The 17,253-nt window shown below is 36.9% G+C and overlaps 1 protein-coding gene across 1 annotated transcript; it reads left to right on the forward strand.

Moving 5' to 3' along the window:
* Nucleotides 1–8,958: 8,958 nt before the first annotated feature.
* On the forward strand, nt 8,959–16,600 carry LOC149802412 (uncharacterized). Its single transcript, XM_089951613.1, has 2 exons — nt 8,959–9,096; nt 11,406–16,600. The coding sequence occupies exon 2, from the start codon at nt 11,412–11,414 to the stop codon at nt 13,098–13,100; it is 1,689 nt and encodes a 562-aa protein (XP_089807739.1). The 5' UTR covers nt 8,959–9,096; nt 11,406–11,411; the 3' UTR covers nt 13,101–16,600.
* The last annotated feature ends 653 nt before the right edge of the window (nt 16,601–17,253 follow it).

Consider the following 17,253-nt stretch of genomic DNA (forward strand, 5'->3'; position numbering starts at 1 on the left):
ATTATTATTTTGTTATTATTATTATTATTATTATTCGTATTTTTCTTCTATATCTTCTTTTCTTTCCTCTTCTACGTATTATTAGTTGAAATACAAGTAGTATATGGGGGCGATTCAGTGACAAGGGGAATTTAATGTTAAAATATTGTACCGGCCCTTTGGCGACAATGGGAATTTAACATAGGGAAATATTTTATGGTTTTTGGCGACAAGGGGAATTTAACATGGGGAATACAGGACCGACACTATATCGACAAGGGGAATTCAACATGGTGAGCACATGATATGCATTGTAGCGACATGGGAACTTTAATGTTAAAATAGGGTCCCGACACTTTGGCATCAAGGGAATTTAACATGGGAAATTGAACATGGGAAACACAGGACCGGTACTTTAGCGTCAATGGGACTTTAACGTTAAAATATGCAAATAGGCGTCAATGGAAATTGAACATGGGAATGTCACCTGAGGATCAATGGGAATTAAACATTAGTGACGTCATGGGTTTATAGGGTCTAAACCTTTTATAGAGTGAAATGTATTTGTAGGGACAAAGGGTTGATAGGGACAAACATAGACATACAGAAACAAACAAATACACACCCAAACACAGAAAAGAGGACAGAAATATTCTAAAGAAAGACTCACATATAGCATAGAGACTCAAAAAACAAAGATCTGTTGTATGGGTTCAAAACATTTATTCAAGTATATACATGGGTTCTCTGGCCTGTGCCTTGGTCTAAGCACTATTCATTTAATACACAAACATTTGGACATAAAACAAACCTATTTACGAGTTATCTAGTTATTGACCCTAGTAACTAATTTTTAAAATTAACGTTCACTCCTTTCTAAATACACTTCATATGCAACTAATTTACATTAAATGTTCGTGTATAAGAAAAAGCTAAAACAAAACAAGTAACAAACAATCAAATAAGAAAAAGTTCATATTTGTCTCTCTGTCCGTCACACACGTTGTTTAAAATCTGGTCAACTACCACTTGTGTCCCAGCATAGATGTTTCCCATCAAGTACTCCCTTTCAGTCGTAAATCTGCTGTTACGTCAGTCGTGCTAGGTACACTTATCGGTAAGCAGATCAAGAGCAGTCATCGTCTTCTTCCCATGGAGGTACAACATATGCCATATGAATAGTCACTTTTCCATCGGTGATGTCAAATTTTTCTCTCATCGACTGCACGTCTTCAATAGCCCTCAAAAGTTTGGAAGAAGTTATTTCTGCAGGTGTGCTAAATCCGAGGCATACAGGCGAGTTCAAACTGTCGTGATACATATATAGGCTCAAACGACATCGATATTTAACTTGGCAATGACATTTGAGTTCCTCTAACAGTGAGTCAAGTAGATCCGTAATGAAACCTGATACTTCCTCGGCTGGAACGTCAGACGTGAAGTCTTTAAATTTCACCGTGTAGGTGTAAGTTGTCGTTCTAAATTTTCTCGAGGTCGCTGTCTGAGTCATTTGGATGCTAAAATACTCCTTTAGGTCTATTGAATCCTTTCCCTTCTTGAACGCACATTGCTGTGACGGTATTGTGGTGGCAGAGGTCAATGATGTTCGTTCCTTCTTTTTTTCTTCTGCGTAGAGTTATTCATCTTTCTCGTCGCTTGTCCTCGCAATGAAGTGTCGTTTAAAGTCGTCCCTTTTTATACTGGGTGATATCAGCATGCCCATAAGGTAAAGTTTTGTGGTCTGGAAGTTTCACTGGTTGCACGTAGTTTGTCATGGCATTAGTACATAAACAACTAAGATGTGGTACTGCATTGGTGATGTGATCGTGAGGCATAGAATCACACCCGAGTTTCTCGTTGGACTTGAGTCTTACTTGCTGTTTGAAACGATTCATTTTTCTCCATTGGTCTTGGTAGTGACAATGAACTATTGGTCTTGGACGTTGTCCCAATTTATATGCTGACCAATATCGACGTGACCGTACGGCAACGTAAAGTGATTGCGAAGTCTCACTCGCTTCTGGTACACGATTTGATAGACTTTTTCCAAGGGTCGACTGACAATTTGGTGAGTGGGTAAACGTACAATCTTATGCGGTTCACGGGTGGTCACTTTAAAGTTTTCATCCTCTCCAGAGTGCAAGGCTTCTTTCAATACCCCAAAGTTGACCACTCGACTGGTGAGATAATTCAGAGTCAATCCTTTCACTTTACACTCGGTGTGCACTTCTCTTTGTGGGTTCCGGTATTCGTAGCCGTAACCTTTAGGATCGCCAATCGCGAAACTTAGAATCTTAGATCTTAGAATCGTAGAACCAAACAATGTGTTATACATTGTAAGTGACTTCATTGGCTAACCGATATTTTCCACCGCCTTAGCTTCAAATTGGTTTCAGCTGTTATTTGCATGTTTCTATCAATGCAAGTTCTTCCTGAGTGTGATAACAAGGTTGGTACTGGTTACAGCTTTCGGAACAATTGCAACACAAAGACAACATATGTTTGCCTTGGAAATGGTAAGGTAAATTGGTGGGAGGCATGACCTTGGACTTGATCAATCCTTTGTATTGTCAAATGTTTAAACGTCGATGTGTTCCGTCAGTAGTTGTGGATGTCCTGCTGAAAAGTGGCGATATTTGCACACGTAAGGATACAACGAACACACGTCCATGTATTTGATGTCTTCTCCGCGTGGTACAGCAAACATGTGGCATTCATACGTCCTCCACACAAATTATCATGTGGCTCAAGAGGGTCCATCAGCTTGTTACTTTCCTCGATGCGTTTAAATAGGGGATCGGTTTTGAAACGGTGATGGTACTCATTTTCCCATGATTCAATGACTTGGTATCCTTACTGTTTTAACTTCAAACGTCGTTGACAGTGGCATTGTGCATGTCTTCCATGGTACCTTGTAAAAACTGATTTCAATGTCCCGTTGAGGGTAGCAGATCGGACATTTGTGAAATAATCATCCGGTAAATTTTTAGACGATCTTGGGGTCATCTAAGTCCAAGGCATCTTCCTTTTCGCACAAGTAATGTACCCGGCGCAGATCTATTACCGAGTATCGACGTTTGACGAAGTCCGCAGTTTGAGGGTTTATGACAGCCAAGGTATTTTCATGAAATCTTTAAAGTGTACTTGTCCCACTTTGATAAATATGATTTTGGCTACGTTCAAAGTGATTTAGGGCTTTCGGTGCCTTGTTCCGTATAGTATATGAGACGAAACTGTCCATCGTATCGCGAAACATTGTGAACCATCAACGTGTCATAGCGATAACAATCACCGTAACGTTCGATGTCCTCTTGACTCCACATCTCGTCGTTAGCGTCTAAGATCCACTGGTCAAATTCAGCTAGTGTACTAAGTCCACGAAGGATTTTTCCACGTCCTCTAGGAATCTTGATACACTTCTTTCACGCCCGATGAGTATGCAGAAGTTAGGAATTTGAATGCCGGTCTCAAGCATTCATTCCAAATCTCCTTTCTTCGTGTCATCCTCCTCCTCCTGTTTGGATTGACATTTTTGAATGTATCATTCATATTCCAAGTCAACGATTTGGCAACAAATACGACACAGTTTATTTCCTTGACAAATATGAAGCTCGGTACTATTGGTACGTATGCTTTGTCCAAACTTAGGGCACAGTCTCGGAAGATAACAAGCACGTTTCCGCTTTGAACCTTTCGTCTTAAGATGATGTTGGTAACAGGTTAGGCTGACAAATGATAGCTGACAAGTTGAGAAATGTATTTGTTTTGACAGGATTTAGAGGCTAAGCAATGCTGACATTTCTCACAAAAATAGCCGTATCCAAGGAATGTGGCGATGTTGTTAATGGCATCGTAATGTTCATCAGCTGATAGACTTGAATGTATTTCCGTCTTTGAAATTGTCGCCTTGAAACAACAGATGTCAACACACTTCTTCAGGGTGCACTTTCAACGTGTAGCGTGGAGCCACAGGTTGTACCATAAGAAAACAGATGCCTATCGGATAAACAACTGGAGGAGGAGAAGGCTTCTGAACATGAAGAAGTACCCGCCTGAAAGGAAGAAGAACACATGTCAAGAAGGATAAGAACAGAAGGCAAGAAGATGAGGAAAAACCTGTCATTGACGAAATTCCTCAAAAAGAAGAGACGGTGAGTGAAAGAAGATAAATGAACATTTTTGGTGATGTGAGAGCATATACCAGAAAGAGAAACGTAATTTTTATAATAATAAGGACATAGACTCAGCAACTCACGCACGTAGATCATGGGATAAATGGTTTTAAGTTTTAATTGATTGGGAAAACTTTGAGTAGTCACTCTTTTCGATAGAAGTGAGTGGCGCTGAAAAGGACCGTTTAGTGCTTGTTTTTTTTATAACAAACTCAGAAACGGAAAGCATTGAGTTTTAACTACTTTATACCTTTGCCATGACCAAATCCTACTTCTTCGCTTGCTACTGGCGATGATTTGGTAGAGATCACTACTGTCGGTAACTCAGGAGTAGTGGGAGTGCTGATTGGTTTGGAATGTTTGGCTCAGGAAGGTCTTTTTCTCTTGGGTCAAGTTAAAGAAGTCTGAGACAATTTTTCTTTCTTTAACTCTGCCAAAATGTCTAAGTGTGACTTTCACTGTCCTTCTTCTTCCCTAGACCTTGTTACTTCTCTGCTGCTTCTTCCTTTCGTTTTTGTCTTGAATATTCTTCTCTCTGTTGAATGTGATAGGCTTGTTTTTCTTCTTTCTTCTGTTGAAACAAATTCTCCAGTTCTTCTTTCTTCTCCTGTCTAAAATCTTCGACTTAAGGTAAGAGAGGAGACAGCATCAAAGGTGCTAGTACCGGTACGAAGTTTTCAGAAAACGAAAGAAAATCCACTAAATTCCAGTTAAAATCTTTCTGTTCTGGAAGTATCACCTTGATTGCTTTGGTAGCCGCTGCCACGCCATCACTCATCGTCTCCACTGTCGGAGGGATCATATTCATCTTCTTAGTTTCCGTCATTTTGAAACTTGATCGCATCGATTCACTGCTCACAGACGCTACCGTACGAGAGACACCGCGCTCTGCTAAAAATTGGTAACGCGTCTTTGGATTTGTGAAAGAGATAAATCCGTTAGACCAGCTCTTAAACTAAAAATACGCGTAGTTCACCTCATTCCATTCACCTCTTCTCACGACAAGATATGGACTAACGTAGAATCGTCTACCCTCTTGTCGGGGATGCTCTTCAACCCGGACTATCCCATATATGTGAAATCATTATGGGTTATCACGAAGATGACATATACGGCTATTTAGAATAGAAGGATTTATATGGATAGGTAAGGCTGCCTGAAAAGAATCTCGATATACAGTCCAGATGTCAGACGAAGTTTAAAGAAGAGAAGACCAGTGAGATGCTCCATGTTAACTCAATGGTGTTATCAAACCCTAGCGTCTCTTTTCATGGCCACTCCATTACCTCGAAACAATGTTCTCTATTGTCGTATTTTGTTTGTGCAGTTGTTTGTTTGTGTATGTATGTATGTATGTGTCTGTGTTTTGTTTGCCCCTACATACAGTAGCGCCTATTCAGGTCAGCCACATGCAGCACTGTTACTAATGCACTGCTCGATTGAAGTCAGTCACTTGCAACATTGCTGACATTTTCCCCAGTGTCCAGTACCGTGACACAACCCCTGTCAAATTCCCTTGTTGCTATACAGTCTCACCATATTAAATTCTCTTTGTCGCTATACATAGTATATAGTAACACATATTGAGGTCAGATTAAAGAATGTTGCTTTCTGACCCCAATTGAGATCTGCCTCTTCTAAACTTTACCCCACTTTAAATCCTATGGACCATTTTATTATAGTATTTCCCGTTTGGCTCTATAGTGATACCATATGTTAACATCTGGGCAGCTGTATACTCATGATATGGCTCTATATTAGCCCATACAACTACTTGTGCCACTTACTGTATATGTGTTGAGTGAAATCTGAACAAAAAAGGGTCTCCTTTCGTGCTTGGTACTGTAGGTCAGCGATCGTATGTGCTTGTTCTTGAAGATCTCATTTATGGCATTGAAGAGTCAATAATATTCCAGAGAATCTTCAATTTTCAATTTCAGCAGGTATGCATTCTGTTAAGATATAAACCCAAATGAAGACAAAAGATGCAATATGGCCTTATCACAGATATTGATATCGATTGGCAGTCACCTGGTCTACAAAAAAGGGCAGTATAAATGTTACTCATGTAAATCATGTACAATTGCATCAACTGTCTCAATTATCAAACTTAGAACCAAATAGGATGATGTGAGTAAAACGAATAGCATTACAAAGTTCATTACTTGGCCTCGAGATTGCAAATTGGTTAAATTTCGGTTTATATCTTAACAGAATGCATACCTGCTGAAATAAAGTAAATCTTTTCATCTCGTGTTTTCTACGCCTGTAAATAATTGCAATAAGAAAAGTATAGAGCTTGAGGAAACTGAAGCGCAACAAGAAAGACAAAATGGTTTAGTGGGTTTTTTTTTTCATTATTCTTGTTTTATTTTCATGTATGACACTTCAGTACACGATGGTTATGTTCTAATGAGGTAAATAAAGTAAACTACCGATCCGATAAAGGGATTCAAACAGAAATTGTTGGTGGTACAAACGAACGATAACAACTTCGCTTGCATGGCAAATGCTCTCTTTTGTATGACAAGGCTCTATCATGTTTATACTAAATTTGTTATTGCAAGTGTTCTAAATAACAGCTAACACTTTACCAGATTGCAACGGTAAAGATTTATGAGAAGACTTTACTTTATACTTTATAATTTAGATATAAAGTGCCCTATCGGTACAACACTGATTACACTTAACACAGTTTCTCTCATGCATCCAGAACGAATATTTTCATACAGGTAAATTGTAAGATAACGTCTAAAAATAGGCATCTATAAATAGTGTCTAAAACTTCACCCCACTCAGGGTTATCTATAAATGAGGTGGGTATGTATGTATGTATGTATATATGTATGTATGTATGCATGCATGCATGCATGTATGTATGTATGTCTATAGCAGTGTCGTTATGGCGGTTTTGCTTTTTTACCTTCTATATACGTCACAGCCTATATCCCCTAAATATTACTTATTTAGCAAGCAAACCCAACACCTTGTGCTACTCGTGGATTATTATCATTAGTAACCTATGATAGCGAAGTGACCCAAGCAAGATTCACACTAGGACAAAACCTTGGACAAATTACTTTTGCTTTTACTCGACTTTTGCTAAGTGCTAATTGCTACACGGTTCCTTTTATGTTTACTAATCATGTTGAGACTTCTTTGTACAGCTGCAAGCAGTTCTGTATAGACACGTTTTCGTGAATATAATCGAAATTAATTTGCCAGGACCATAATAAACTCCGGTTCCTATCGATATAGCCCAGACAATAATTCCGATTTGTGCACCTATTTCGTAGTTGCAATTCAAGTCACACCAAGACAGTCCTCAAATAGCATATACAACTAAACACGCGTGTTTGTATTTCACGAATAACGATTTAATCTCGAAGTTTATCCGCTTCAATAATTTTTTCTCATTGGTAGTATTGAGAGTTTATCTTAATTCTTCTATTAATAATACAACTGCGTAGTCTAACTTTACTTAAATTGTCCATATGCAATACGCACACGCATCTCAAGCGGATTACCCTTTTTTAATGGTGAAACTGTCATTCATCATTGATTGTATCTTACTGGGGAAGATTTAAATTTCTGGCGATCGTACGTTCTGAAGTCTAGCACATTGTTGTTTAAATACACATCGATTATCTCTGTAATATTTGCACAATTACTGTTACACGGACTTGTACATCCTTGTTGAATAACAGTCGACATCTTTCTCTTCTCCACTGAGTCAATTTTTGTTGTACAATATTCCCTGACAAGCGCAACCATGGGCAGATAAAACTGTGTATACAACTTCGCCATTGTGTTTTCGTAAATAGTTGTGCCGTCAATGCTTAGGCGTTTTCACGTGCACGTGCGATAATCCCAGATGAGCTTGAGCTGTCGCTGGTACACCATGGTTGTTTCAACTACCATTATCCACTTGACCCAAACAAAATTATACGACAGTTCATATGTGGGTTTCTTAACACGACTTTGACACGAATATTCATCAAGAAGTGGAACTCAATTACTATCAATGTCAGCATCCCCTGCCAGCTGATTCAGTATCCCTTCGGTAAATTCCACAACATCATCACCAAGATCAGAATTCATTATTCATCTGTAATAACAGATCTTAAACACAAACACCAAATGCGATTAAGTACCAGTCAGAAACAGCATTGAGCCATTTGAAGTGAATTTCATCTCCAGAGACTAATGAAGTTCATAGCGCACATGTGTAAAATTCGTAAAGAACAATGACTAGGTTTTCAATGAGTATCTGTAATTCCAGCAAAAATCGTTTGTGTGACCATTGGTCAAAATAAACAAGCGAAAAAATTCTTGTTTGTAGAGTATTTTACAGTGACACCGTATACGCAAAGACGAAATTGCCGACACGTGCGGTGGCAGAGTTATGACCGTGTTGCTGCTGTTTTAGTAATTGTCATAATTGTATTTCAAGAAAGTTAATAAAAGGTACATAGCTGTAGCCAAGCCAAATCGGTTCTCGCTAGCGTTAGAAGTATTGTTTCTGCTTAAGTTGTAGCCATACTGATTAAAGTAAAAGTAATAAAATCATGGGGTACAGAATGCATGGACCTAACGATGCCTCTGAAATCTAACATCCCTATTTTGATGCTACTAATGTAATTTTAATCAGCTCTGTCAGGTAGATGCAGCTCTTTTGCCACCTATACTGCTAGCTTGGAGAAGAGTTATCTCGTGTGTTTAACCTACTTTATTGTCATATTTTATATCTTTACACAGGAATTTATAGGGGTTCGTGCCAGAGCCGTGTGATGTTCACGTGATTTGATGAATTTCCAAAAGATATTATTTACGTATGAGTAATCAGTATGCCTTAGTACAGGGACGCAGTTTGAAATACAGACACGGATGTAACGAAGACTGTGAACATGTAATACAGACTGGAGCGGAAGGACATTTAAACTAGGTTTGTTATTATTGGATTTTGCGTTAACGCCCGTTTCTCACTTTATTCCTTGTCGTAAGTTTTGCTTCAGGTTGCTACCATTCAGGTTACGTTTCTAATCGCAAATATCTTTTCTCGCTTGCTTAGAGAGTCCAAACCTTAATTCATTTTCAGTAGGTGATATTAATGTTACGATAAATAATATGTGTGCATTGGATTGCATAATATCAAACAAACGCCTTTAATCATTGGGTGAGTACAAACTTTCTAAAGAATCTTAATGGGATGCTTCGAGGCATTTGTTTGATATAAACAGCTTCCTATAAGGACTGCTAATGAAACTCCGTTAGCCAACAGCCTCGCACTGGGCAATCACAAGATATTTGAAAAGTAAATTTTGTGTTTGTGCAAGACAATATCGGAAGCGAGAACACTGATTGTAGTCTTCAAATAATAATCCACAAAACAAACTCTAGCACATATTATACCCATCTCAAGTCTATAATCAGTTCTTTTTTCACCCAGAAACCAATACCTTGCTCTGAGACCTGCGAGAAAGGAAGATATTTCAAATCATGTTGTATTAAGTCACAAGTATACAGATTTTCCATCTATTTTTAACGCGCAAGAGTTATATATCATGCAATTTTCTTAAAGGATGCCTCGTAATTAGCAATGATAAAAATACATAATTATACAAGTAAATATCATCATCATCATCAGTCCTCCTCCTCTTCCTCCTCCTCCTCCTCATCATCATCGTCATCATCATCATCATCATCATCATCGGTCACGTAGTCTGGTGGACCATTGGGGCATCGGACAAGACCGAACAAACAGCTTCCTCCATTCCTCTCGATTTTCAGTTTTTCTCAGTGAGTCGCTCAATGTCAAGCCTGTCCACTCTCGAGTGATATCTTCCCATCTCTTTCTCTGCCTGCCTCTCTTTCTTTTTCCTTGTACAGTGCCTTGCAGTTTATAAAGTCGCTTAATTTGTTTCAATTTGTTTTTATGCAGTTGTTGAGAAAGTGGTCTGGTGTTGTTGTTTTTTAAAGCAGTTGTTGAGAAAGTGGTCCAGCTTTATTTTTAATGCAAATATAAATGAAGTGGTCTGGTATTGTTTTTTTAAACAGCATTTGATAATGTGGTCCAACTTAATGTTTTCTTTTGTTATGCTGTGGTACAATATTGACTACTTTAACTTTGACTAAAAACACAGCTTTTATTCTGTAGTTGAGAACGCAGTTGGTGATATTTTAATGCAGCTGTTGAAAAATGGGTCTAGTGCTTTTATGAAGTAGGGTTTTTTTTAAAAGAAAAACAATAAGCTATTTTAAGCTCAGGAAACAAACTTTAAAGAAGCAGTAGGCTAAAATCTGTTAGTCAATACAAAGCTTTACACACACTGCGAAGTTAACAATGATATCTCTACATGCATGTATACGCATGTTCAAGACAGTAATTATAGCATAAAGTAGATGTAACTCAGAATCAGTGCAATATGATTAGAGGACTATTACTGTATTATTCAGTTAACAACGGTTGTTGTTTCAAGGTCCTTGGAAATAGTGAAAAACATTGACTATCAAGCCACTATCGCTCATGTGTTTGTATCATCGACATGAGACACATTGTGTGTAAACAGTACAGAAGTCTTCCTTCGTTAGTTTTTAATAATATTTCGAACACAACGATATATCAGACTGTTGTATCCGATGGGATTATTTAAAAACAGTATAGGCTACATTTGCAAGTAAATGTTATTAAATTAATACTATCCTCGTTTTAGGTTGTGATAATTGTACTTACTTCCGATCTGAGTCAAACATTCAATTAAATATTCTGAGTTAATACTTGCTAGTAGTTACTATATGTCATTGCTTCGAGTTATTACTTCAAGTGAATACAGGACATTAACACTTGGACCAAATTATTATTGCATGATTTTAAGTTCAGAAAATAGTATGTACGAGCATTACAGAGAAATATACTAATGACGACACTAAAGTTAATATTTGTTGATAACTATAGTGTAAAATTATTTAAGTAGTTTATATTTCCATAGTTTTAATCACCTGTGTGGATCTTTTGATGGCGTTATTTTTGTCGATTTCTTTGAGTAATATGGATAAGCCATATAGAAATACATTGTCACTGTTGTGAATAGTCGAGTTAGTCATGCAATCGAGATATCCATTGTAGGGAATTGTCGAGTTAATCATATTATTTTGCATATCTCTTGTAGTGAATTGTTGAGTTAATCATGCAATCAACGTATATTTTGTATTGAATCGTCGAATTTATCATTGCAATCGACATATATTTTGCAGATTACAATGGAGGAGATAGACATAGAAGATGAAGGGAAAGATCATCACGAACACGATACATATCTTGTACCCCAGTTGAACAAGACCTTGATGCCCTTTTTTCACTATGAAATAAGCGCTATTAATGACATTCATGAGCTAAAATATGGGGACGTTGCCTCTTTTACCTACTATCATCTTAGACATTGGGGTATTGTCTCAGAGATCAAGTTTAAAAATGATCCTAAAGTAGGAAAAATGCGCTGCATTCACTACTCAACGCCCAGTGTGTCAGGAATAAGGGAAGTCGCTGAAGAGTTGTTCCCGGTTAACCTCAACAAAAGGAAAGCAAACCGTGTCCAATTAGATCTGCTTGACACTTTTCCCCCAGAACAAGTTGTAGCTAGAGCAAGGAAACGAGTTGGGGAGAAAAAATGGAACATAACATCCAACAGATCAGATCACTTGTGCGAGTGGGCGAAGGTCAAAACGGAGCAAATTTCTGTTAGCAGAAAGACTTCATTTAAGAGTGAGGGAGTAACTGAAAGTTCTGCTAACCTTCAACTAGGAAAAGCAGATGTACATCTTATCAATGAGATTGAACCTGGAGACGTACTGGAGTATGGTTCTGATACTGGAATCATCGTAGAAATGCGAGACATAAAAGACGGGAGAAAATTCCACATTGATGTAGTCACTTTAAAAAACGCTTTCCCTTTCATTGGTAGACGAGTGCCCTATAAAATTGACCTTAATAAAGATCACCTGGTGGTTCATAAATATAGTCCAGAGAGCTGTGTCAGCATGCAGCAGAGAGTAAAACGAGCCATCTATATGATAGACAAAGAAAGTCAAAAAAAGACCCAATCGGGTTTTATTAAAGACATCATCCTTCAGCCCCATGTCAGCAGGGTATTGTTCTCCCAACACAAATGTAATGGGATAGAAATAAAGGATCTATCAGAGTTGAAAACTGGGGACGTTGTTTCTATCACATATTATGCCAAAGATCATTTAATCATTGTCTCCGACGTTCAGTTGAAGGATGGTCTTAAACGCGGAATTGTGCGCGGTATCCATTATGCATTACCGCGTTTGTTTCACGAAAGAATAGTCGCTGAAGAATGCTTCGAAATAAATCTCGAAAAATTCAAGATCACGCTTCTGCAATTAGACATCTCAAATACCTTCCCCTCCAGCGAGGTTGTGAATAGAGCAAGGAAACGCATTGGCGAGAAAAAGTGGCATTTTTTATCAAATAGGTCCAAGCATTTGTGCCTTTGGGCAAAGGTGAAACCGGATCATATATCTGAGGAAAAACTGCAAATGGATTGGAGACACGATGGTCTTGGAGGTCTGAATAGCGTGGAAAAAATTGGCGTGCATCTTATGGATGAGATCCAGGTTGGTGACGTAGTGAAATATGGGTCAGATAAAGGAATTATCGTCGAATTAGTTGATAAAAAAGAAGGTAGAATATTTGATATGAAAGTAGTCGTTCTCAGATCTCTTTTTCCATCCTACGGCAGGTGCGTGACACACAATCTTGATCTTAATAGCAATCACCTTACATTGTACAAGTATAACCCAGCACAGTGTGTTAGTATGAAAGAACGTGCTGCAAGAGCTCGCGAGATGATAGACGAAGAAAGCCATCGATGGAGGCACAACACATTTATTGAAGACATTATCCGAAAGCCAAAGGACCACACTTGATAATTAAATAGTCTGTTTGAGTAAACAGACATGACTTTCAGACTTGCATGATTTATATATATGACGTTTTCAAGAAGTAAGCGAATTTCACGTGGCCATTTCGATACAATCGGAAACACAGTATAATTCAACGTGTTCGAATCAGTGTCAATATTTTAACTGTACCACAATTTACATAGTAACACTTCAATTTAAAAGATCATGTTACAGTGATAAAAAAATCACTCAAACTTGGGGTCAGGCGAAGTCAAGCGAAGTTTTAATTGGCTATACTCCTTGGACTGGACATTGCTGTGTTTTGAGTCCAGTATTATTGTTTTCTTTTTTAATAAGGATTTGACGCGGTTACTGTGGGTACTTTTATATCAAAGACTGTCCCCGGTCTCTTAGCGCTTTTATGTGCTGATGATAAATTTAATTCCGCTCATACAGTGATAGCATTACAGGATCAGATTGACCTACAAGAATGATTTTGTCATACCAATAGAATGGTGGTTAACTTGGATGAGACACAAGCAATTGTGTGTTTCTAATGAAGAGTCTTAATCAAATTTAAAGTACATTTTCAACGAGTCACAGAATGGTACAATTGCATGGTACTAATATTTAGCTCTTGACCTTTACACCCACATTATCCAGGATGAAAGCTATACAAACATTAGTAGCACAGTGTATTAACTCCCTTACTAATGCTATATTTTATTACGAAAAGAAATATGTGTATTTTAATTGTGTAGATGTCTTTAATAGATTTGATACAATGGTAAAACCTATATCATATCATAGGTTTAAAATAACAACAAAAAAAACATATTCAGAATGAATTAAATGTGTTTAAAACCGTTGTTCCAAACAATATGCCCTTTTTTAAATGAATAATTTGGTTGCCCTTGCTGAACGTGGCAGACTGTTGTTTGGATTTTACTTATTACACTTGGTACGTTAAATATAGGTTAACTTATTGAACCAATCAGATGCCAAGAAAACTTCAGCACTTATACATCGTATAATATTGGGTGAAATACATGTGTTTCACACGTGAGACATTTATTATTTAGCAAACATTTTGGCTTTGTATGGATATCATCAGATATTGAAATGTCTTTGCAATAACAGTTTCTCAGTGTAAAGGATTGCATCAGTCAAAATTGGTATGATAAATGTATGTATTATCACAATTATAAACGATTTAGATGCTGAGAAGTGATATGCCACCAATTTATGTCTCTCTAGATTTTATTGTTGTAGTAATAACTGTCTATATATACTGATTGGCTTGCTGCTTCATATTGCTTTTGGTTGTAGAAATAATTTGTCACTTGTAGAAAATGAATGTCATGCATTTTTTATTTTGTAAATATCAACAAGATTATAGAGTTTTACGACTCTATGGTCTTAGACGAAGAAGCAGAAAGAAGAAAAATAAAAAACAAATTGTAAAATTCAACAAACGATTTATTTCTCAAGAATACAAAGTGAAAAGTTAAAAGGGAACTTTCAGTTTTATCATTGAATCATAAAGTTTATATCACAAGTCCATACAGTATAAGGTGTTCCGAATGAATTTTAATAATGTTGAATCTGTTGACGTACTAATATTTTTGAATTGTTGATGTATTATCAGTCTTTCTGTGTCATAATGATATAATCCACAGTGTCTTTTAATGAATTCATAAAAATCCCAAAATAGCATTTTAGTCCAACAATCATTGTGCACTTTGTAATTACAATGAATAATTTAAATAATTCCTCTAAAATGATATTTGAGCACATCAGTAAATAATTCCACAGAATGAACTTAAAACAGGAATTTTGTTATACATACATACATACAGACATACATACATGCATACATGCATGCATGCATGCATGCTGCATGCATGCATACATAGATACATACATACATACATACATACATACATACATACATACATACATAGTATTACTGCAACATCAAACTGCACGACAAAAGTCTCTGATTTTTGTTCTTCAGTTTATTAATGAAAGTACTCTTCATACCGTCCCAAAGCCAATATCAAAGTCAAATATTCATTTTCAATTGTGGAATAATTTATCTGCTACTTGTCGTGTTATTTAGAAAACTAACTCAATGGATGGTCCACACAAATTGTATCTTCTTGAATCAGTACTCCATCAACCCCTACATCACTTTCATCAGCAGACATTTTAAATAATTTACTGAAATTCGGAGCTAACAGAACTGGTGCATCTTCAAGTAAGAATTCTTTTTAGTAGTGTCAGATTAGATATTTTGGTTCTTTTGCCACTTAGGTCGTGATCCAAAGTCACGGCCACTACCTCAATGATTGGCAAGCATGCCACATAAAAGAAATGCTCAACCAGTGGAGTATTGATCCACGAAGTAGCCAAAACGTTTTGTGATTTAATATTGGTGTTTGATTTTTGGATTTTGTTTTGTCGAGATACTAGTTTGTCGAAAACATGCTGCAAAAAAGAAATTGCAGCCCAAAATCAGGGTAGGTTCGGCAAACAAAATGCGCTATACTTAAATAATCAAGTGTTCCACCTCCATTCCTTTATAATACCCCAAAAACATTTCTTTGATTAAATCTGCATCAGTTGTGCATGATGTAATCACGTAGCATTCTTTATAAAGCCTTGGAAGCATTGGTCTATTCAGCAATGCTGACTGCCTAGTAACCGTATACGGCCTGAAAAACGTGTATATGTTTTGACTACTGCCATGGATTAATAATGTGCTGGTTGTGCATTGTTTGTTTGTACTTTCTAGCCAACTCATGGGGAGGGGGTAGAGGCTGTGGATTTGCGTCAGGGCCAAAAGGGGTAAAAAGCACAAAACGATCAATCTGACACTATCATTGGTCTGACGATTCGCGTCACATGTCATACCTTTGAAACCCGGATTTCTTCGTCAGCAAATTTGCCAGAGTCCTTATTAATTATAAATTTAAGCTAATATCTAGCCATATCCGAAAAGCGCATCGCTTTTTACTGATAGACATTGGAAATTGAGAGATAGCATTCATCTTAATCTGTACAGGTTTAATTTGATCATGTCCCACAACATGTCTTATAAATGTAACACAAGCACAGCAACAACCACATTTGAGAAATTTAATTGTCAGATTCGATTAAAGAATTTCCGAATGGTTTCCAAGCGATCTTTCCGAGCATCTTTGTAAAGTATGATGTCATCGATGTAAGCGTTACCGTTGCCTAGATAAGGAATTATCATAATCATTAAACGCTATACTTTTGACGGACACTTTACTTAATGACTTTACTTTACATTAATAAAGTCCATATGGAGTTGCAAATGGATTTTGTGTTGACGTAAAGCCATTCAATATTTCTAGAGATGGGTTTCGTGTTTACCTAAAGCCATACAATGCTTCCAAAGATGGGTTGTTTGCTGACATAAGTCATACAATGTTTCGAAATAACAATTTTGTGTTATTTTGGTCAGTAGAATAAAATAACTTATAAATTAAGCTGAACAGTATCTGCAATTGTTTCTTTTCTTTCTATGTTTGTAGTTCTGTCTGTTCTCTCTCTCTCTCTCTCTCTCTCTCTCTCTCTCTCTCTCTCCTTTTCCTTTCACTGAGTTTATAATTCCTGTCTTCTCTCGTCATTTCCAACCCTTCTTTCTGAAGCTGAACCTTTCTTAATTCGAATTAAATCTGGTGTATAAACAAGTGTCAGACTTAATATTAAAGCTCCAAGCTTTATCTTTGAAGATTTGCATTCCTTCAAAATACTGGACGAAATTATTTCTTATTTCCTGCCTTGGTAAAGTTGTTTTTGTTTTCGAAATATTAAAATATATGGAATCTCAAGCAAATCGTCCTTTTTCATATAATCTAACCCCTTCGGGGAAGGATTTGAAACAACTTTCTCTGCATTTGATAACATTACGAATGTTAGTTTGTAACGCGAATGAATAGTTCAAATAAATGAATAGCTCAACATACAATCCATCTCTATAAACATTGTATAGCTCTATGTCAACACAAATTCCATATCTGGTATTATATAAATGTTTCAAATGAAAACCTTTACCAGGGATAATGAACATTCTGAAATAAAGTCAATTAATTTTAAAGACATATTTTAATATTTTTAAAATGTTCTAAAGAAATTAAGAAACTGG

The sequence above is a fragment of the Sinohyriopsis cumingii genome, chromosome 3 (assembly GCF_028554795.1).
Source record: "Sinohyriopsis cumingii isolate HCF-2022 chromosome 3, ASM2855479v2, whole genome shotgun sequence".
Classification (NCBI taxonomy): domain Eukaryota; kingdom Metazoa; phylum Mollusca; class Bivalvia; order Unionida; family Unionidae; genus Sinohyriopsis; species Sinohyriopsis cumingii.

Excerpts from the sequence above, each read along its gene's own strand:
- LOC149802412 (XM_089951613.1), top strand. The coding sequence starts at position 11,412 with ATGGAGGAGATAGACATAGAAGATGAAGGGAAAGATCATCACGAACAC.